This window comes from Xiphophorus hellerii, chromosome 20 (genome assembly GCF_003331165.1).
Source record: "Xiphophorus hellerii strain 12219 chromosome 20, Xiphophorus_hellerii-4.1, whole genome shotgun sequence".
NCBI classification, from domain to species: domain Eukaryota; kingdom Metazoa; phylum Chordata; class Actinopteri; order Cyprinodontiformes; family Poeciliidae; genus Xiphophorus; species Xiphophorus hellerii.
In genome coordinates, this window is record NC_045691.1 from 34,098,312 (window position 1) to 34,120,856 (window position 22,545).

The window sequence follows — 22,545 nt, forward strand, 5'->3', positions numbered from 1 at the left end:
TGTGTATGGATATCAGGAATGAGAAAGATGATCATTTCCTGTTTGGTTGTTGAATAGTTTATATGCTGCAAGATTTTAATACTACTACACAAAATGTATGGGCATAAAGCCATATCTTTTTCTAAAAATATATTACAAAAGAAGCCAAAGTTAGGTTGCAATTAGAAACCTACACTCAGTAAAATACATTTAGATATTTGAAAAAACATAAGGCCTTGTTTGACATTTACTTCAGCCAATGTTATATTTTTTAAAGTTAGAAATAGAGTTTTCAATACCAAAATTTATTTTCATGCTCATTTTAAACTTTCATCATTTTGGCACCATACACACAAAAGTATAGAATCCAAAGTGTTTCTCTGCATCAGGATGGGGTACCTTACTTTTGTCCAGATGTCTGAATATATTCTATTGATTGGATCAACTGACACTCTAATAGGGATGTGCAATATGGACTTAAAATTGTATTAAGATATTTTGAGGTATTTATTGCAACAATGACCAAAGTGAGGATAAAAAAGTATTTACAACTTCCCTGCAGTCTTTTTTTATGGCTCTTACTGCATACAAATACTGTTCTTAAAAGACAAATCCAGCGTCAAAATAGGCAGCTTCGGGACACCAGCTACATAAAGATGTGAGATTTTGTGGCTAAACTCCAAATTATGTATAATTAGATTTTCTAATTTATTGATTTTTAATAAATTAGAAAATTTATTGATTTTTATTGATGCTCTCACGAACCAACATTGGAGAAAGTAGTAAAATTAACAATACCAACAATATTTTTGGTATTTGAAGTTATCAGACACCATTAATTGAAATTTATCATTGTCAGAATAAATCAAAACCCTTATCACGATGTGAAATTTTTCAAATAAACAATAAATGCCCATCACTACGCCCTAGCTTTTTGACTCAGCTCTCTCTTCACCACGGCAGACCATTACAGCGCCCGCTTCACTGCAGACGCTGCACCATCCATCTGTCAATCTCCCATTCCATTTTTCTCTCATTTGTGAGCAAGATAGCAAGATACTTAAACTCCTCCACTTGGGGCAGGACATCTGCCCCGAAGAAGAGAAGGCATTCTATGCTTTTCTGGCTCAAGACCATGGCCTCGGATTTACTGATCCTCGGAGGCACTGATCCTCATCACGGCTGCTTCACACTCGGATGCGAACCGCTCCAGTGAAAGCTGTAGATCACGACCTGATGAAGTCAATAGGGCCACATCATCTGCAAAAAGCAGAGATGCGATCCTAAGGCCACCAAAACAGATACCCTCCACACCTTGGCTGCGCTTACAAAGTCTGTCCATGAAAGTAAAGAACAGAATCGGTGACAAAGGCCTTGGCAGAGTCCAACTCTCACCGGAAACGAGCCAGACTTACTGCCGGCAATGTGGACCAGACTCTGACACCGGTCATACAGGGACCTAACAGCCCGAAAAGGGCCCATTACCCCATTTTCCCGGAGAACCCTCCACAGGGTTCCCCGAGGGACACAGTCAAACGCTTTCCCCAAGTCCACAAAACACATGTAGACCGGTTAGGCAAACTTCCACATACCCTTCAGGACCCATCTGAGGGTGTAGAGCTGGTCCAGTGTTCTACGACCAGGACGGAAACTACACTGCTCTTCCTGAATCCAAGGTTCGACTATCCGACAGACCCTCCTCTCCAGGACCCCTGAATAGACCTTGCCAGGGAGGCTTAACAGTGTGACCCCTCTGTAATTGGAGCACGCCCTCCGGTCCCCCTTTTTGAACAGGGGGACCACCACTCCAGTCTGCCAATCCAGGGGGACTTCCCCCGATGTCTATGTGATATTGCAGAGTCGCGTCACCCTACAACATCCAGAGCCTTAAGGAATTCTGGGCGAATCTCAACCACACCTGGGGCCTTGCCACCAAAGAGCTTTGTAACCATGTCGGCAACCTCATCCCCAGAGATTGGAGAGGCCGACCCAGAGTCCCCAGGATCCTCCCAAGGTCCCCCCCAATGCTCTTTTTTTCTTTGTATATACATTCATGTGTGTATGTATTTATATATATATATACTGTATATATATTGTTATTTATCGTTGTTGTATGTTTATTCTTATTACTTTATTTATTTTAATTTTCATTGTGTACTATGCTGGGACAAACAAAATATCTCCCTCTTAGGGAATCAATAAAGTATTATTATCTTATTATCTAATTTTATTTTATATACACATTTATTTACTTTCTCTCTCTTATTTGGGGTGCTTTGTTTATGTTTTGTGAACATGTTATCTGAATATACTGTACTTCTGTATGTTAAATTGAAAAAATAGACAAATAAAGTTCTAAAAAAAAGAGACCAAACAGAAATGTGTCCTTGTTTGGCAAACGTGGCATGCCGTGCACAGTGGACCATGTTGAAGGACTGCTCCCCACATCTGGAAGAAGTCAATTGAAGCCATTGCAGTCGCCAGAGAGACAGCAGGACATGAACTCTCTGTCTGCAAAGCAGCACCACAGCAAGGTTTATTAGATATGCAAAGGAAAGAAGGGCAAAATTTTACAGCACGATTAACAATAATGTGGAAGAAAAACTGAGACATGCAGAGGGAACAACCAGAGCAACAGCTGTACCAAAGCACAACTTCAGGGCTTTTTAGCTATTAGAATGGAACTGGGTCATTTAATGGACTCTGAGGATGCAGGAATCAAAGACGTTCTCTGAACATCTGAGGAAGGAACAAAGCAGAGTTCTTTCATAAAGGTAATTCCCTAATCAATCGCCGGAGGAATGGAAGTGGCATTATTTGCCACGGGAAAGTCTGAATGAAGAACTGCTACTGTTTGCTGTTATATATGTACTGTAATTTGTTTCACTTTTCTGAGTTCAATAAAAATCAGATCAAGGTTGGGAACATATATTAAATAGCAATAGTCTTGGAACTTCTTTATTACAGCACAATTTCTTCTCTTCTAATGTCAAAATCAGAACTGGTGGAAAGCAGCACATAATTGTCAATAATCACCCAGATGAGCATGACTGTCAGAAAGCTAAGCACAAAACCTAAAAAATATTTTAAGTCATGGTTAGCAGTGCAAGACGCTGGGTTCTGCTCTGGCTGATGGATCGCCACTTTGCCCTACTGAGACATAATATTTTACAGATGTATTGGAGCTCTACCAGATAGTGGAGTTTCACATCTAACATCTCCTTAAAGCTGTAGCATGTAACTAAAAAAAAAAAAAAACATATTAAAACTTTTGCTGTCCAAACATGAGATAGATAATCTATGAAAAAAAATCGAGCTCCTCTGCCTTCTCCAGGTGCAGATGCAGCACAAAACTGTTAGCCATGCTCACAGGCAGTTTTGCACTAGAATTTTTTATTTTAATGCAACCTGCATTTCACTTTGAATGAGTGTTTCCTTTGCTCCTAATGACTCATTTAGCTGTAATTTACGAACACACATATACAGCAGACTTCTCCTGACTTCTCACTCACCATGAGAGTCTCATCAGCACATCAGACTACTCAGGCCAGCAGGGAGATCTCAAAACACCCAGAGCAGAGAGAGCGCTCAGTCATGCAAGACGACATTTTTATGACTCTGCGTAATGCTGCGGTGAGAGAGTGACTTCTTTACTGCCAGAAACGCTGCTTAACTATAGTTGAAGTGACAGGGCAAGAGATTTGTTTTAACACAAAACATCAACAGAAATATAATCCTGCACATTAACATATGCAGGAAAGAAGGCAGTGTCTCAAACCAAATGCTGTGGTAACTCGATGGATGTCAGGAGAAAGACTATTTTGTTTCCCCGACACCAAAGCGGAGATGAATAAGTACTACTTGAAATCATGAATGCTTGTCACCTCCTGTTGACTGTGACGCATGGTGGTAGAAGTTAATGGTTTGGGCTAGTAGAGCCACTGGGTCACTCACCAAGGTTCTTGAAAATACTCAGTACTCCTCTGTATACCAAAGTATTCTAGCATCCAGTGTGAAAGTGTTTCACTGGCCAGGTCAAATACAACATCTCAGTCACAAATTGACAGCAGGACATGAACTCTCTGTCTGCAAAGCAGCATCACAGCAAGGTTTATTAGATATGCAGAGGAAAGAAGGGCATGTAAAGAAGAGATGTTGCAACAAACAGCCACAGACTTCAAGGAAATGACAGTGCTTTAAAGAAGCATGCAGTCATAAAGTGAATCTTTTAAGGAAGTGTTGCAAAGATGTTTTTACACACCACAGATAACGTTTTGACTTACTATTGACTAAAGAGTTGGGATACAAAGAGAGTGGATTCCCCATTTTAGATTTAGATTTTAGATCAGCATATTATATTGTGTCATATCAATCGCAGACTTGAGAATCGAACTGAATCGAAATTTGTATCATGACAGTCTTTGTCATATCAAGAGACATATCGTCATCTAAACACATTGATATAATATCATATTGTGATTAGGCCTGTCACAATAACAAATTTTATTTGTTATTGTAAACAAATAACAAATAAATGTTATTTATCACGGGGCAATAAGTTGCCCCATGATTGTGAACAATAATGTTGTTTTGAGACCATTTAAGTGATATAGTGACATTCCCACAGAAATGTGAATATTATAGTAATAGTAATAGTCAAAATGGAAATTGAGCTCATCTAAATTTATCACGCAAGTAACTGATTAATTGCTTATTGTGAAAAGTTTAGTATCATCATACAAACTCATACAATATCATATTGCAAAGGGCAAAAATCATGAAAACATGAAAAACATCAGGGATGCGCTTAGTGTTGCCATGATAACGCTGTCTGAGGAAGATGCTTCACAAGTATTTGCAGGAGAGAACTATGTCATGAAGGCGTACAGCCTCTGTGGAGGCGAGGAGGATACCAGAGAGACCACATTTACAGAAGCCCACACATTTCTCTATCATGAAGGAGGCCACAGAACTTCTCCAACCACCCTCTGGAGCAGGGGTGGGCAACTCCAGGCCTCGAGGGCCGGTCTCCTGCAACTTTTAGATGTATCTCTACTTTAACACACCTGAGTGAAATAATGAGGTCATTAGCAGGACTCTGGAGAACTTGACTTCACTTAGGAGGTGATTCAGCTATTGGATTCAAGTGTGTTGGACCAGGGAGACATCTAAGAGTTGCAGGACACCGGGCCTCGAGGACCAGGATTGCCCACCCCTGCTCTGGAGGATCAAACTGGTGTGGGTCTCCTGACTGCAGAGGGTCAAACTGTCTAAGTAAGTGGACTGCACTTGAGAAAGAAAACAATTAGTTTTCTATCTCTGTGTAAAACATCTACTTTTTGCAGACAAATAGAGATTCCTTAGTTTCCTGTGATGGTACACCACTGGAATTATAGGTGCAGTCCCTGAATGCAGACAGTCACTGTGCACTGTGTAAGAACACACAGCTGGTGACCTCATGCATCAACTTCAACAATGTGAAAGGTCAACATGATTTCTAAAGAGGGGTCTGAAGCTGCGTGTTTATTTACTGCTTGTTTATTTACAAGCCAAAGCTTTACAAAAACTGCAGATTGAATATCTAGTAAATATGACTAAACAGTTGTTTTAAAAGTAAGAAAAATGTCTGTACTTTGAGCAAAACTGTGACAACAGTTTAAATTGTGAGGATGAGGGGATAAACTGGAGCCATTTTTTCTCTATTTTTGGCTGCAGGAAGTGATGTGATGTGTCCAGAGGAAATTTAAAGATTAAAACTTGGACATGTGTTCATCTGGTAAGTCTTGCAGGAAATCTGTCTGGCGTTCTGACTTATAGACAAACAGAACAGCGGATTCACCACAGAACAGGGACTGAAAAGGACAAGCATGAGTAATTTATATCCCAGAATATCAATCTGGCACTGCATGAACGATCCCATCCAAACATTTTCACATTGATCGTCTGTAGCAAACAAAAAACCTGAACCTTTTCTTCACTACCTCCTCTATTCTTAGCAGTCACTCTGGAACATTTTTCATCTGGTTAAGTCTCTTATTTCCTCTCCTTTTTTTCTCTAAGCAGGCCCACCGGTGACCCCTTTCCACCCATCTCTCTTATCAACACTGAGCACACGCAACAGCGGCGTGCCTTCTGCAAGGACGCAAAGGACTTTTCTTCAGTGCAATGCCTTGATGGCTCTTTATCTAGCGAGCGGCGTCTGGGGGCTCCAGCCCCGGCGTCGGTGCTGAATACATATTACGGTAGAAGAGGGTGTCTCCACTTGTGACGCTGTCAGTCAGACTGAAGGTGAAAGCACAAGGGATGCATGAGGCTCGAGAACATAAAAAACTGAGTCCATCCTGTATAGCAGAAAGTGAAAGTGACGTTCCAAGCCTGATCAGAGATTTTCTGTAACTCCCCAAAAAGAGAGAAAAAGAACAGCAAAAGAAATAATAATAATAATAATAATAAAATAAAATATAGATCAGATAATTTTCAGATGAACAGGATGGGCTTCCTTTATATGCTGCTTCTAATAATATCTCACTGAGTCAGTTTGTACACATGTGCAATTCCTTTTTTATTATTATTAATGTAAAACCTGTCTATTATGGTCACTTTTGCAGCTTTAAGTCAATTAGAAGAATGAGATGATGGCCTAGTTCCTACAAAATGGGGTTAAATGATGAACATACTGACATTTATTGCCTCCTGTAGTGTCTATGCACACAGTACATACATATTTTCAGCCAAATACAATACATTATGTTAAATGCACACAAGGGAGAATCTTTGTAGATGATAACAAACCTTGATAACAAATTTTTGAAATAGAGGAATTCAGTTTAAAATATGACTAAAAAAGAGACTAAAGAAAGAATGATGAGAATGTTGGATCCTAAGCAAAGAGAGGCACAAACTGTCCTTTTACCTTTTTGCATTCACGCTGCCCTCTCTTCCAGTCGTCTTGCCCTCTTTTCGCCCCACACGCTGGCCGACTCCAGTGGCTGATTTTCTGGCCAACTTCGCCACGGCATCACTTCCCACATAATCGGAGAGAAGCGAAGGTGGGGATCTACCGACCTCCTCCAACTCCCGATCCCCTCCAACTTCCTTCGGCGGCGGCTCGTCCGCGCCGCCGTTCCACCCGAAGAAGTACAGAAGTAGAAAAACTCCGAAACCCACGGCGATCGCAACTACTTTGCAGTGAATTCGCATGGTGAGAACGACTTGTTGCGGGTGGAAGAAGCGACGGCCACGGCCGAGCTCATGTCTATGGCGGAGGGCGAGTGGCCCAAGTTGACATTTTTGTCACCGCACCCCGCTCGCAATTTTCGGCAGATGATGATGGAGAGCGGAGAGCGGTTTCTCAGTCCACGGAGGGTTTCAGACGGCGGAGGAGGGGTTTCTACAGCTTTACCGTAATGATGCACGGACAGCTAAAGTTGCACATACATTGCAAAAGTAGTCGTGTACTTGTATTCACAATTTCTTAAGTGTATGCATTTGACCACATGTTTACAAGTACCCGGAGTTACGCACATTTTTTTAACGGTTTACAAATCATGTTTCACAGATACAGCTATCCAAAGTTACACACAAAGACGCTTAAACGGATTATAAATCCAGTATTACACACGCACAGGTATTTTGAGACTATTTTCTCTCCACAGTCATGCCACATTTTGTTAGGCTGTAATACCACAAACTTCTGAGTATTTTATTGGGATTTAATGTGATTTCCCAAAACAAAGTAGTGCATATTTGTGAAATTATTTGATGGATTGCTTCAGGATTTATTATAATATTTTGCATCAGTACTTCTTTGCTGTAAAAACAGCTGCAACTCTGGGGAGTTACCAGTTGGCACATCCAGACACCAGAGCTGTGCGGTACTGCATATTTTGGTATCGATGCCATACCAAATACAGGGCCAGTGTTGCCGATATCAATGCCAATACTTTCTATTACTTATGTGATCTAGAATGAAACTTCTTACCTTAGGCCTACGATGTTTTTGTGGTTTTCCCTTTTAATTGTTTTGCTAAATTTTAGGACAGGATTTGGGTAAAGTTTATAGGTGTCTACAAAATATTTTAATTACACATGTAATTGCATTTCTTCCTACAGAAAGTGCAAAATATTATTTGAGAGCAAATTAAAACCAAAAACTCTTTTGAGCTAGGGTTGAGAGACTAATAAAAAAATAGAAGTAAAATTTAAAAGCAATTGTGAGCCTGAAGTATTGATCTTGCCACATTTGGTGGTACTTTTGGACTTCCACATATACCCATAGTTTTAGATCATGGGTGCCAGAGATAGGAAATAAATTCAGGAGGAGTATCTCACTATAACAAGAAATATTCTTGTTACAATGAGATGCAAACAAGAAATTTTGATGCCAAAATCGTTACACAAAGAAACATTAATGCAAAACTCATTAAAATGACAAGTTTTCTCATTTAGACAAAAAACGATAAAACAAGTTTCTTGCTACAAGAAGAAACGTTCCTGTTTAAACGAGTTTTGTATCTTGCTTAAAAGAGAACATTGCTCATCATGAGATATTTCTCCTGAATTTATTTCCTAAGCTTGGCAGTTAAACACTTGCGTAGCCACTCTGTTTCTTCCAGATGTCAAACATCCTGCAAAGTATCGCTATATATTTAAACAAGAACATTTTGGTTTTAATGAGCTATAAATCTTGTTATGACAAGTTTTATATCTTGTTATAACAACATAGATTATTTGTATAACAAGAAACATTCTTATTTTAAACAAGTTTGCATATCGTTATAAAGAGAACATTTCTAAAATGTTTTTTCTTTACAAAACTCCGGGAAAAAAAATTATATTATCTAGTTTTTCTATATTTATGACGGGTTAGGAATTAGGCAGAGTACACTTCAAGCTGAAACTTCAACCTGTGGAACTAAATTTATGCAGTAATTTTTTGATAATACAGATTTGAAAATATCCAGAAACAAATTTACTCACTGTGCAAAAGTGAGTGAAGAAAAGACATTGTAGTTTGAAATATGCCTTACTATTATAAATAAGACTTACTATTTTATACTCCGTGCGTATATTTTTAGTATTCAGTGTGTGCGGACAGCGTTCACGAGAAAGATGCTTGCTTCCTGTTTTTACCTCAGACTCATTTGAACTGCCGTTTAACACTTCATATTACGGTAAAATATGGACTCGAGATTAAACGGCAGTGAGAGCTTTTTGCTATAGCCCAGCTTGTTTGGGGTGAGTTATTTATGTTCCTGTATATCTTTAAGTATCGTAACAGTGTCCTGAAACAGTTCGCCTGCAGCGCGTGGGACAGAGCAAAAATCTTCTTTCAGCTGTTACACTGAAAGTCACGAGGAAATACATCACGTGTTAGCTTCCTGTACGCTACAGCGGCTAGCTGTAGCGCCTGTTTAACTCCCTTTAAAAACCATTGGAATTACCATAAGTTTTATGTCCGCGGCAAAATGTTTCGTTTCTTGGACAAACATCTAATAATTTATGATGCTGGTGGCCTATGTTTAATTTCGGGCTACTTACAAACGAATTAAACTATTTATTTATAGATACTCAACGCTAAAAAGTAATTTTAAGCCTTCAGCTTCAGGTTTGCCAAGTGAACTCTCTGTATCAGGGAAATTTTGTGCTTTTAATGATAAAGCTAATGCCCGGGAAGGCATTAGCTTTATGGGATATTATACACTGGAATACTTGTCCAAAAACAAATTATTCGGCTCAAACCTTTGTCAGTACATAAAACCTCCTTTCATATGAGTTTTGGAAGTTACCATTATGCTTTCGGTATTGGGAAGAACGTCTAATAAGTAAACAATTCTCTTTAGAAATCATACCATTTTTATCTATTGTGCTGTTGTGCTACACATAAGGTTTTGTTTACAATCTTCCCTGTTAGAAACACGTGTCTTCTGCAATATAACCAAATTGTCAACAACTAAGTCATCCACCAGGTGGCGAGCTGGGTGCTATATTAAAAGCTTGGTGCCTTTAGTTGGAATGCAGTAAGTGAACTGATGATTCTTGCTGTCTTCCCGCTGCAGGTCGGTATTACATCATGATCACTCCTGCGTTTGACCTGAGTCAGGATCCAGATTATCTAACCATCTGCATCAGAGTGCCTTACACCAGAACATCAGAGTTTGACCTGTTCATCGATGGGACAGATTTCAAGTTCTATGCAAAGCCCTACTTCCTTAGGTGAGTTGACTAGTGTACTCTTACTAAAGTCCCATTTGCACTGCACAGTTGACCCGGGCTGGCCTGAGCTGGCCTGGCGAGCATTTCTGCATTAGCACTTCCAGCCCCGTCCCACCTTCACCTGGAACCAGAGAGCTGTGGTTCCAATCAGGCTGGCCAGACGAGGCTGGTTTGGAGTCAGCTGTTGAGGGACAGAGACGAGTCCTCTTCCGGATCTCTGGGTCAGAGGAGCATTTATTTTGCGTTTAGACTTTCTCAAAGTCTGCTATTTTAACATGAGGCGTCAAAAAATTCCTGTCATAATCTATTCTTACCTGTAAGTTTGTAAATTATAGTAATGACTGCAGAAAACTTGCTAAGCCCAGTGCTCGGGGCACCAAGGCAGTCCACCATGGTTTTGTATTAAAAGATGTTAGGTAGACAGAAAAAGTAAAAATATTACTGGGTAATTATGTTACGGGAAAACATCGCCAGTGAAATGCTGTCTAATCCCACAACCCCACAAGTCTTAAAAGCAATAAATCAAAAAATACAATTAAAATGTAGACAGAGCCACACGCTGGGCAGCGTATTGAGATGTAAACGACGCATAATTGTTTGTTCATAAAGATAAATCATTCTCACCAATCGCTCAATGCGCACGTCCGATAGTGCAACTACAGGTTATTCCTGTGGTTCACAGAGAGCTGCGCAACCAGAGCTAACGCAGTGGGTTTTAAACTCGTACCTCAATGTGGAGTTCGCCAAAGAAAAATAATTCCTCATAGGGGGTTGATGTAAATATCCATATAGGTCAGCCTGTGTCCAGTCTGAGTGAAAGGAGGCGCGCTTAAGAGATGAAGCAGTGGTAGCACGGGCTTCAACGCGCAGAGGCACCAGCGATGTGATTGGTCTGCTCTCCCGGCTTTAAATGCATAAACTATAAACCTATCTTTTAGGAATAAATTTGCTCCGCCAGTGAAATGCTCAGAGCAACAGAGACGCATGCAATCCGGATTAAATTAATGACAAAAAATAATAATAATAAAAAAAAAAAATGTTTTTTTTTTTTTGGATTATTAATTTTTCTAACAAAAAGAAGTAACTCCTCCTCCAGGAGGGGAATCCCACAAGCAACAGCAGTAGTTCAGCAGGACCAGACAGAACACTCAGAGGAATTTTTTTTTCTTTTTTATTAGTAGGATAAGATAAATGCTTCCTTCAGATTCTTCACTGACAAGCGTTTACCGAGTCAGCTGGATGGGACAACCAAGATCAAAACTGCTCCACGGTCTCTGGGTAGATTGCCTCTGCAGCTTCATCAGGAATTTGATTAACATGAAGGTCCTGTCCGCCTTTGACATCGTACTCCGCTCAATGCAAAACAGCCAGGGCCAGAGTACAATGGGACTGGGCCAGGCCGGGCCCTGTAGTGCCATGTAATGTCAGCTGTGATTGATTTTAAGTGTGTGTTTTTTTCTGTTTTGCCGATTTTGGTTCTAATATACAAACTCTTATTACTATTAGATTAAGTCTTCCTGGAAGAATTGTTGAAGATGGAACAGAAAAAGCTACGTTTGACATTGATAAAGGTGAGTCGGATCATTATTGAAATAATACGTTTCAATCATGAAAGACTTGCAAATTTCTGGTTTGTTCAAAACCTCTCTGCTCAGATTATTCCAAAATCCAAACATAGGCCTGTCGCGATAAACGATAAATCGATTAATCGTACGATAAATTAAAACTATCGACGTCATTTCAATTATCGGCATTATCGTCTCTCCCGACCTTTTTCTCTTTCTGTTGATGACACCGAATGAAAAAAGGCTCAACTCCGGTGCTCTCCACTGATCCTCCCTTCCTCATTTCCTTAGTGTAAAGCCCAGTGCACACTACAGGATCTTAGAGCTGTCGGCCGATTGTCGGCCCATTTTCAAAACCTGACAGACCACACATTAACCGACAGAAATCCTTGGTATAACGGTTCGATCGGGTTCGTTCCTGCCGTGTGGTGTCCAACAATGGGCACAAAATAATGGCTACAAGTTCAGTGAACTAATTTTAAAACCAGGCATTAATCAATGCTTTACTACAATCTACCTGCAATGCATGTGGCTAGTGTCAGCGTAAAGTCCTGACTGAATGAAAATCATTAGAACCTATTTATGTCACGTTAACGAAGAACAGCTGAAAAGTTACCGGGTTTATCAACTGCGGTAGCAATTTCGCTCCAACTCCTCCCCTTGTCATTTCTATATTCTTTGCACAAAATGTTGGATAAACATTAATGTTGTTTCCTCATATCATCTCCAATGTCCGCTGGACTTCGGGTTGCGCCGTGTCAGCTGTTTGGGATTCCCCTCTGTAATTTCCCCTCAGAAAGCGCGGAGGAGAATCCGCGCTTTCTGATTGGCTGCCTGTCACATTCAACAGGCTGCATTAACGCTCCCAGTCGGGGAAAACCCTGATTTAGATCGGAGCGGCAACGACGATCTACTGTAACACACCACACAATCTTAGGAAGACCAAAGGTCTAAGATTGTCGTAAGGGGAAAAATAGGAGCAAAAAATCATGTAGTGTGAAATATTGCATCAGGTAGTCGATGTGCCCATCTTCTCTATTTAAATCTAATTATTACTGAAGGGCAACATAATATACAGACTTCATAATCTGCACTCTTTGGGTTGAATGCAGTATTTATTTCCACTTTGGCTTTATGTTGTTTAGTTTTTATCAAGTACATTTTTTGTTAATGGAGACTGAGAATCCATTTTGTTTTTGGTTGTTTTGTTTATTTAGTTTATCAGCTCCAGTGTTAAATATTCTTTTGAAAATAAAGTGTATCTATCTTTGGCAGGAAATCACATGCATTATTACGTCATTTCCATTAAATCAGTGTAAAAAGGTCTTCAGACAATATTATCGTTTATCGCAATAATTTTTTGAGACAATTAATCGCTCAGCAAAATTTGCTATCGTGACAGGCCTATCCAAACATGAATTGCAACATTTGTTACATTTTTAGTTCGCTTTCTCACTGCACTGTCAAATAAACCAAATGAAAAACCTGCTCCCCCCCTCACCTGTGATGGTGCTGCACCAAGAACAACTGAAGGAAACAACACAAAAACCTCTGAAGAAGACACTGAGCTTGATTTCCTTCTTTGTAAAATGGAGTGGTGTCAAATTTTAGCGGTTGTAGGACTTCTCCTTTGTCTTTGGCAAAAGACCACAAATAATTTGTCCTGCTACCAGTAACATACGTTTGTTTTGGTTGTATTTACCCAGAATGCTCTGTCAACTTCCTGCTTTTGGAGTGGTCTCCAGTCCGCTGGGCGTTCACATATGCATTCGAACCGTGCCAGAGCATTCATACCTCCCCAAAAGAACTGGAGTTTCTAGGGAAACAAACTAGAGTTTGATTAAAGCAGACTAAACAAGGCTGGTGTGAATGCACGTTTAGTGCATTGGGGCAGAGTAAAGAAAAGCTTTAATGCACAGCCCAAGTTCAAAGCTTTTGTTTAACCACTGTTGTTGTTATTTATTACATTCCAACAAGATTCTGGGACAGCAGGCTTTGGCTGCTTTTAATGATTGGTCCTTGGGGCATCACTATCTCGTCCCAAGGCTGAATCACTGATTTGGTAAATCAGCCATTCTTAATTGACTTAACTGATCATGTTATTCCACTCATTTAAATACCCACTGGAACCGTCTGTGATGCTACAATGGTTACTAGCTGGGGGCAATCTGTGACTCAGATCATATGTGACTTTTCTTTTTCTTTTTTATTAGATCTGTATTTATTTATTTTTCTTTTTTTATATAATATGTATTTGAATTTTAGTGTCATATAATTATTTCTGACATTTGTATAGTAGTGTCTACCTTCTTGATCAGTGACATGTCTTTTACCCAAGTGTCAGCATATCTGCAGCTAACAAAATGTCAGTATGAGCCTGCAATGTTTGCTAATAAAGCTTCTGCTAATGAGTGTCCTTGTTTAGTCTTCTAATGAGCAATCATTAACGTCCCGCTTCGAAGGCTCTCCATTCTTAAACAATTAGTCACCTTCTCTTGCAAATTGGTTCAAGCTCCAACACTGGAGTGCATTGAAATTTTATGAGATCTTTAAAGCGACCATCTCTGTGGTGTGGCTACATTGTTGAACTCATCAGTCATGTTTGACCTTTTTAGTTATATAAGCAGTCTACTTCAAATGAGCTAGTGTGTTTTAAAGTCAGTAAAAGTAGCTACTCCATAGGATTCTTAAATTTTACATAGAAAAAGAAAAAACAGATCCTCAAAAGTATTGTAATTGTGCAATTTTTGTAATTCCTAAAAAATGTACGGTATGTAAAAATTGTAGCTTCTATTTGCAAAGTTACATATGTTTTATGCATATGCAACTTTCAGAAATGATGGACTTTACCTGAACATTGCAAAACTGGTGCTGGAAAATCAACTTAATGTCACAGAAAACTGTTTACTCATCGGTAGTCATTCTCACCCCCGTGGGGGGAGGAGCTGTAGCATAGCAGAGAGCTAGGGTGTGAGCACTGTGTATACGAGCATGATTGACAGCGCTTAAGCAGTCTTCCTGGCTCTAATTTGTTGGCTCTGACTGGGTGTATTTCGGCAAATGGTAGTTGGATCACAGGGGGGAGGCAGAGGAGCTGGATTTTCTTCTCATTTTATCTGTCTCATATTGCATACTGTCATGACATAGTGGCAGTTTTAACAAATATGTCAAAAATACAATTAAAAAAGTTACCTACTTCAGCTTTAATTTCTATTCTATATTTGTAATTAGTGCCGATACTATTTCGGTAGTAAAACAGCAATAGCCATTTGTCTTTATCCTTAATCAAACTTTGAAATTCCACAAAATCTTGCCAACCTGCATCCATTCATGCATGCAATGATGATGGCTAAAACCTAACTTTATCTGCTGAACGTCTGTCTCTTTCTCAGTTTGTTGCAGCCTGAATCAACGGCAGACTTGTCAACATATAATAGTAAATATAGTTCAAATGTAAGCAGATCCCTACATATCTGGGCTTCCTCTGCTCTCATTTTTAAACACTTTATAGAAACTAAAATATATTGTCTTCCTTCAGCAATTGCATCCACACCAAAGAGTGTTGGTGGGAGGGCAACTTGGCCGCACTTTATATTGTCAAGCTGGAAATCCTCTGTTTTATAAAACCACCCCGTATCTCTACCAAGAGATGATCATTTTGTGCTATATTTAATTAACAAGCAATCTTCCTGGAAGTGTGCTTACATAAATGTATCCTGGATGTTTGGATCTTATTTCTCTGGAGTTCTGAAAGGGTTATAATTCACCTTCCATGTTTTCTTTGCTGTAGGTGTTTTCACACTTAAGGCCCCTAAGGAAACAAGAGGGGAGCACTTTGGAGGGCTTCAAATGCTCACTAGTCTCCTCGCACCAAAAGGCTCCCGATCAGCAAAACCTCTGGTGGAAGATTTGAGTGCTGGTGAGTCCCAGAATTATTCTATAGGTTTGCTGTGTTAAAGAAGTCACTTTTGAACTTAGGTAAATGTTGCAACATTTGATTGTTGAGGGATTGAACTTGACTCCTTGATCTCTGGAAACAGGCAGTGAAACCACAGGAGATGATGAGGAGGAGGATGAAGAAGAGTTTGACTGGCAGCTGGAACAGGAAGTTTACACAGATCGATCTGAAGAGGAGCTGGGAGCCATGCAGAAATACGGCTTCGCTAATCAAAGGTCCGGAGTGTTTGCGCGATTGCAGGTTGGTTTTGTGGAGAAACATTCCTAAATTTTAAATTTAAAATTTTAAATGGGTAATACAAATATATTTCTGTGATGCTGTATACCTTGAAGGAGGAACTCGGTGACGTGATTGAAGTCAAGAACCCAGAGGAAGCATTGGCTTCCGAGAGACGTCGGGCTCGGCTGGAGGCAGAGACATTGGCTTTCTCTTCTGACCATTATTTGTGAGTAAAGATTATTAATCCCCAACCTTATTTTCTCTGTTGTTTGGGGCTGATAACATCTCTGTCTTTTCAGAGCTGACTTGTTTGAAGACAATGAGATAAATCGCTTGCTGAAGTTTACACCATGGTGGTCTAAGCTGAGTCCTTCTATGGAGCAGAAAGGGGAATCTGGTGAGTTTATTTATTCTATCTTATGTGGAGTTAGAGTTAATGGTAGACCTACTTTATTAAAAGTAAATAAAGAGAGCTACTTATTCTCCTGAAAAGTGCTTAAAATATGGTTGTTGTATGAGCATTTCTTCCCGTATTTGCTTAGTTGACTTTATGGTGTTTGCGTGAAATCTACCTATACAACAAATATAATCACATACTGCTAAATATACAAATTTTGATACACCCGAAAAACACCTCATCTTAGCACAAAAACATTTTACAGAAAAGCAGGAGTTTTTTTTTTTAATTGCCATGTAGGAGACTTTTGCACCTCCTTGTTGTGGAGAAGGAAACATCATCATTATTTACAACCCCTAGTCAGCACCATATGGGATACGCACCAACATGCCATTTTGTAATAATTTTAACATGGATTTGGGGCTCTGTATGCAATTCTCTTGAAAATATACAAAGAAGAAATCTACACAATTTACAGTTATTTTCTATCAAAATTGTTGTCCATGCTCCTGTTATTTAGGTGTCAGGAGAGATGAGCTTGAATAATATGCTTAATCGCAAGAACAATACAAACTTCAATTAGTGGAAATTCTGTGTTTTTTAGTGGTGGAGCAAAGACAGATCTTCCGTCTTTTAAAATGTTTGCTGGATAGCTGAAAATTATTTGGAATATTTCAAAAATAGTGGCAGACTTAAAAAAAAGTAACACTGGAGCTTGCTACATTTTTGCTGGGTATTGTAAAAAAAAAAAAATGGCTCTCACGATAGGCTACTTAGAATCTTGAGAAACCTTTGTTGGATATTGTAACTTATGCTGAAATAGAATAGACCTTTAGTGGGGAAATTCAGGTGTACCAGCAGCAAAGTGACTGGCAAGTAGAAGCATGTACAAAACAAACACAAATACAAAAACAAAAGTAAGAATAACACACTGTACAGTAAGAAAAACATTTTTCAGCATAAGAAAAAAGTTTTAATATTAAAAGATGTTGACAAGAAATATAAAAATATTACTGGGTAATTATCAGAGGTGGGGACTCGAGTCACATGACTTGGACTCGAGTCAGACTCGAGTCGTTAAAATCACGACTTGAGACTTGACTTGAAAAAATGCTCAAAGACTCGGACTTGACTTTGACTTTCATGCCATTGACTTGGGACTTGACTCGACTTGAAGCTGTTTACTTGAAAAGACTTGATATTTTTTACTCAAAGTCTTAAAATTTAAAACACATTATTTATAAAGTGGCGTCATTAATTAATGTCACTCATTCCGTATCAATATGCGCAGACCGTCACTGTGTTTTTCCTCTCTCCTTATGTATGTATGTGTACGTAGCTGCAGCACAACCAATCAAATTAACAGGATTTGGACGTTTAAAAAAACGCGGCAAAGCTACAGAGCTCAGGGAACGAAATACGAAATAACCGCTCGAATATGCTTCCGCGAGTAATTTCTTTTGGCTACGTAGGTTATGAACTTTCGACTAAAAAACGAACTGCAACTTGTAAAACATGCAAGAAGAGAATATCGGATGGAGATGCCACGACGTCCAACTTTGTCCTGCATTTGAAGCTTCACAAAGATCGGTAGGTGGCACTTTTCTTTTGCTGTAAGATAGTTGACTATAGCTAACTTCGTGTTAGCATGTGTACTCCGGGTTAAATTGGTGATGATTTACCATAAATCCGGTCCTTCAAATGCCTCCACAAATAATGTGCACCGTGTTAGCTCAGGAAGCCGGTGGATAGTGAGCGGGGCTCCGGAACAGAAAGCAGATTCTGGACCTGAACACAGGGAACAGAGTCTCTCTGTCCCATCATGATGATGAGCCGGGTCTAGTATCATCTAAGGATGGTTGGTGTATTTGAAGACATCTACGTTGGGAAATTATATTGACAATATATTGTTTTGACAGGTCAGAGAAAAGAGGAAAAAACTGCTGTTATGGTTCTTTGTATTGTGCTGTGGAAATGTCAGCATTTTTGTCTTTTTTTTATTGAATATCAAGTTTAACAGAACTGGGCAATAAAGTGGTCCAATTTAAAAATGTTTTTTATACTTTGTGTTCAGCTACACATGTTCTATCATTTGAGATAAATACATATTTTAAAAAGAACAAATGGTCTGTTATTTGAATTTTATGTATAATTGCAAATTATAAAAAAAAAATAATAATAAAAACGACTCGAAATGACTTGAAATTAAAGGTTCCTGACTTGAGACTTGACTCGACTTTTGCCTGTCTTTACTTGAGACTTGACTCGGACTTGAGGACAAAGACTTGAGACTTACTTGAGACTTGCAACACAGTGACTTGGTCATACCTCTGGTAATTATGTTATGAAAAATTGTCAGTGAAATGCTATTTAAACACACAACTATAGTCTTAAAACCAACAAATAAAAAAATGCAATTAAAACAAATATCAATGATTTGCACTTCTGTTAAATCCAAATTAATTCAGCAGCTGCTTAAGGCATCTCAGGCCTTCAGGGGCCCTATAAATGCTAACATTTTAACACAGACCACATATATAGAAAGTTAACATTTAGTGAGACTATGCTGCCAAATTTGATTTAATGGTTTCAGCATAAATTAAAAAAAAGATTTTAAATTGTGTAACATTTAAATTGAAGATTTTAAAGATCTGGCAACTTTGCTTTGTAAAAATGCAAAGAACAATTTTCATAGATTTTTTTGTTACCATAGCAACAGTCTGATATTTGAGTTTAATTTCTGAGTTTGAGTTCTGTTTTAGCAAACAGAACTCAAACTCATATATCTCAGTAAACTACAATTATCACTGATTGCTTTTAGACTCGGCCAATTAAACAAGACTCCCTCTCCCTGATTCTATTAAATCTATGGTGAAATGCAGTAAGTGGTGCTGATGTTCTTAGCAACAGGGGTCCATAAATCAAATTCTGCTCATGGTCCTCATACGACATTGGACTGGCCCTGCATGACTAGCTAGACCTGCTGCACTGCACATCTCTCTGCTGGATACAGAGGGACAAACAAGGAGATTTCATTTATGTTGCACTAGTAGAGACCAAACTGTTCCATTTTGTGTCTATAGAGTTTTGTGTTAAATATGGCGGCTAAAATGTTAGCAAACAGAGAACATTTGTTTTGGTAGTCATGGCATTATGGACCAAATTTCTCTGTACTCTGAGCGGCTGTGCGTAGCAACTATGTCTGACTGGAGTGACATTTGATATGGCGCAGTTTGAAGCAATGTATGGCACTGCAAAAAACAAAACATGAACACAAAAAACCCCCAACATTCTGCGTGACTGTGAGGAGAGCACGACAGCTCTTCCATGGGCTGAACCATTGCCCATTAATGCACTGTGACCGGGAACACATGAATAGACATTCATCAAGCTGCACCGTAGACACAGAGCCACGCACTGGGCAGCGTATGTGAGGTGTCAAAGTACATGCTACACATAATTCTTTGTTCACAAATATAGATCTTCACTGCACGGCACGCACAATGCGCACCCTGAAAGCGCAAGCATAGGTATAGGTAATATTTGCGATTTGCACAAGCAGATCAAATGAGGTGGCTTTTAAACTTCACTCATACCTTATTGAAGAAACATGTTTTCTCACAGGGGGTAAATATAAATGCAGGTGAAGCTTCTCTAAAAGAACACCTTCCAAATTGTCCAGTTTGAGTGAGAAATGGGGCGTTAACCATACTGAGGTAAATTTCAGAGAGCCAGCCACAACAGCAGCCAATGTGCAGAGGCTCCAATGGTGTGATTTCTACACATGGCCAGCTTTATGCCATGTTCAGTGCATCAACTATAAACCCGCCTTTGCGGAATGATTCTGCTCTGCAGTCCGGGGTTACTGGTGTATTAAAAAAACTATTTTATACAATTAAAAAAAAAAAATCAATAAAGTTTTAGCCTGGTGGGGCTTCATTGGGCTTTTAGTATACCAGGGAAAACCCTGGTTATTGCTTCTAATACCTGCTGAAAGGAAGGATCTTTGATAATACTCCTTTATGCACCTAGGATGCACAGCCCAAGTTTGCTTTGTGCAGGATTTTGCAAGCAATTCAAGCTTCACCTAAAAGTACATTTTGCTTTTATATCCCCAAATGCCCCTTGCAGACATTAGTAGGAAAACTATTTAAACAGTTGAGTTTGTTTTTTGCTTTATTTTTATTTTTTGCAAGATCTAGACAGATTTTTTTCTTAGTTGTACAACTAAAAGAAGTACGGTAAATGGACTGATCTTATAAGGCGCTTCTCCAATTATTTTTGACCACTCAAAGCGCTTTACACTGGAGACACATTCACCCATTCGCACTCCCAAACGCACACACATTTATCCACCAATACGCAGATCGGTAGGCAAGTTGCCTACCGACCGGTTAAGTGCCTTGCCCAGGGGCACATCGACATGTGACAGGAGGAAGATGACTACCCACAGAGCCACAGTTGCCCGTCTGTGTTTTCACCATTTTTCTGTTGCCAGGACTACCACTTAAAATCTTCCCTAGACACACTTGAAACAGTTCATATGCAGAGCTGTAAACAGAAACCATACAGCCGGCTATTGTATGCGCCAGACACCGTCATGGTTGTCTAACAACACATTAATACTCAAAAGGACACTTGGGCTTTTTTCCCCTTGCTGTCCTCCTCTGGGAGAGTGAGACATCAGCTCATTTGTTAGTGAGCTGCACTCTTTGTTAAAGTGCCTTAGGGCTCTTTAGCAGAAAAGACACTTACCATTATCAGGGATTGAACTTGGACCTTCTCTAATCGCTTCATCTCTGCTCTGCCTCTTGGCCAGTTTAAACACCAGCATTCGTGGTGCAGCGAGTGGCGAGTTGGAATGCAACTCGTCTTCGCCCACCATCTTCATTCTGCTTTTAATTCAGCTTCTCTTTTTGCAATCTCTTCCCATTCTTATCCAATCTCTGCTTAATTTTTGTGGTGCCAATAGCCAGAGGCCTTTGTAGCATTTACTCCACACAAAGGTGATAACTTGTGAACTCTTGCTCCTGCCAGTGTGTTTAATTGTGCCATCCGGGTCTCATAACAGCCTGCTACTTCCTGAACATCCTCTGTTTAAGCTGTATGGCTGTGGCATGGTGTTCACTGTTACAGCGGAAGTGCAGAACTCCAATGTCATCAGATTAAGAGCAGATTTAGATTAAACAGATTGCGCAATTTTGCAGGAGGAATTGGCAGTTGGTCATGTTCTTTTGTGTGTTTTTTTTAAAGGATTTTATTGGTTCTTGTGGCATCCATTTGATAAGGAGTCGGCAGAAAAGTAGGCTGTGACAAAGGTCAACGGCCAGGACTCGAACCCTCGACATCCTCGTCAAGGATCGAGTCCTCCGTGTGTGGTTAGCATGCTCCACCTCTGTGCCACAGCAGTGGACTGGTCGTTTTTTTTAAAAAGTCTTTTTTGGCCTTTAATTGACAGTGGTCAGACAAGAAAGCAGGTTGTGAGAGCAGGGGGAGCAAAGATAATCTGGCCGGGACTCGAACCAGTGACGGTTGAGTACTAAAACTAATGTCTCAGTATATGGGTCTCACTCTGGAACCCTGGTTCCACTGCCACACTCTTTTTTTTTTCTTTTTGACTGGTTGACTTTCAGGCCTTTTATTCCCCTCGTCCTCTTCTTCCCCTTGCTCTGCTTTCTGAGACAGAGCATCTCAATCTGGAGCGCAGTTGTAGATAAATGGGCCAAATTAAACTTAATGGCTTGATTGACAGCTCGAACAGCATTAGTCTTGGCTGAGAATGAAGAATGGCATCAGTCAGAAGGTTTAAGTGACTCTCCATCAAATCGTAAATGGCGTGCTTATGATTTTAACAGTTAGCCATATTTTTCAATTGATGAGTTAGAAGTCTTGTGTGTGAGTTTTAGTTTTTTTTCTCCACAACCTCCTTTCTTACTGTCTGCTAAATCTGATATATATGTCACCTGACAGATGGCTGTGGACATGGGTGGTAATCAGTGACATGTGGTCAGGAGTGACAGGTGAGGCAGAGCTGAAAGGTTTGCTTCAAACTACGAGACAGAAGGGTAGCCGCTCTTTTCAAACAAAGTGGTATACAAGAAAAGATAGGCTTTGTGGAAGTCCTGCTAGAAATGCATTTTCTGCTTTCTTTGCCATCTTTTCTCAACTTGTGTCGAGGATAGACTTGGTTTTGGATGAACTGATATTTTTGT

General features: G+C 39.6%; 2 protein-coding genes across 3 annotated transcripts in view; one reads left to right on the plus strand and one right to left on the minus strand.

The window, feature by feature from the left end:
* The window catches only part of gxylt2 (glucoside xylosyltransferase 2), a 28,624-nt gene extending 21,275 nt beyond the window's left edge, over window positions 1-7,349 (minus strand). The window contains exon 1 of the mRNA XM_032548982.1: window positions 6,893-7,349. Coding sequence (XP_032404873.1) covers window positions 6,893-7,179 — 287 coding nt within the window. The 5' untranslated portion in view covers window positions 7,180-7,349. The remainder of the gene's footprint in view (window positions 1-6,892) is intronic.
* Window positions 7,350-9,086: 1,737 nt separating this feature from the next.
* The window catches only part of shq1 (SHQ1, H/ACA ribonucleoprotein assembly factor), a 60,720-nt gene continuing 47,261 nt past the window's right edge, over window positions 9,087-22,545 (plus strand). For both annotated transcript variants that reach the window (XM_032548980.1, XM_032548981.1), the window contains exons 1-7: window positions 9,087-9,216; window positions 10,038-10,194; window positions 11,701-11,765; window positions 15,550-15,678; window positions 15,800-15,957; window positions 16,050-16,162; window positions 16,236-16,333. In XM_032548980.1, coding sequence (XP_032404871.1) covers window positions 10,052-10,194; window positions 11,701-11,765; window positions 15,550-15,678; window positions 15,800-15,957; window positions 16,050-16,162; window positions 16,236-16,333 — 706 coding nt within the window. In that variant the 5' untranslated portion in view covers window positions 9,087-9,216; window positions 10,038-10,051. The remainder of the gene's footprint in view (window positions 9,217-10,037; window positions 10,195-11,700; window positions 11,766-15,549; window positions 15,679-15,799; window positions 15,958-16,049; window positions 16,163-16,235; window positions 16,334-22,545) is intronic.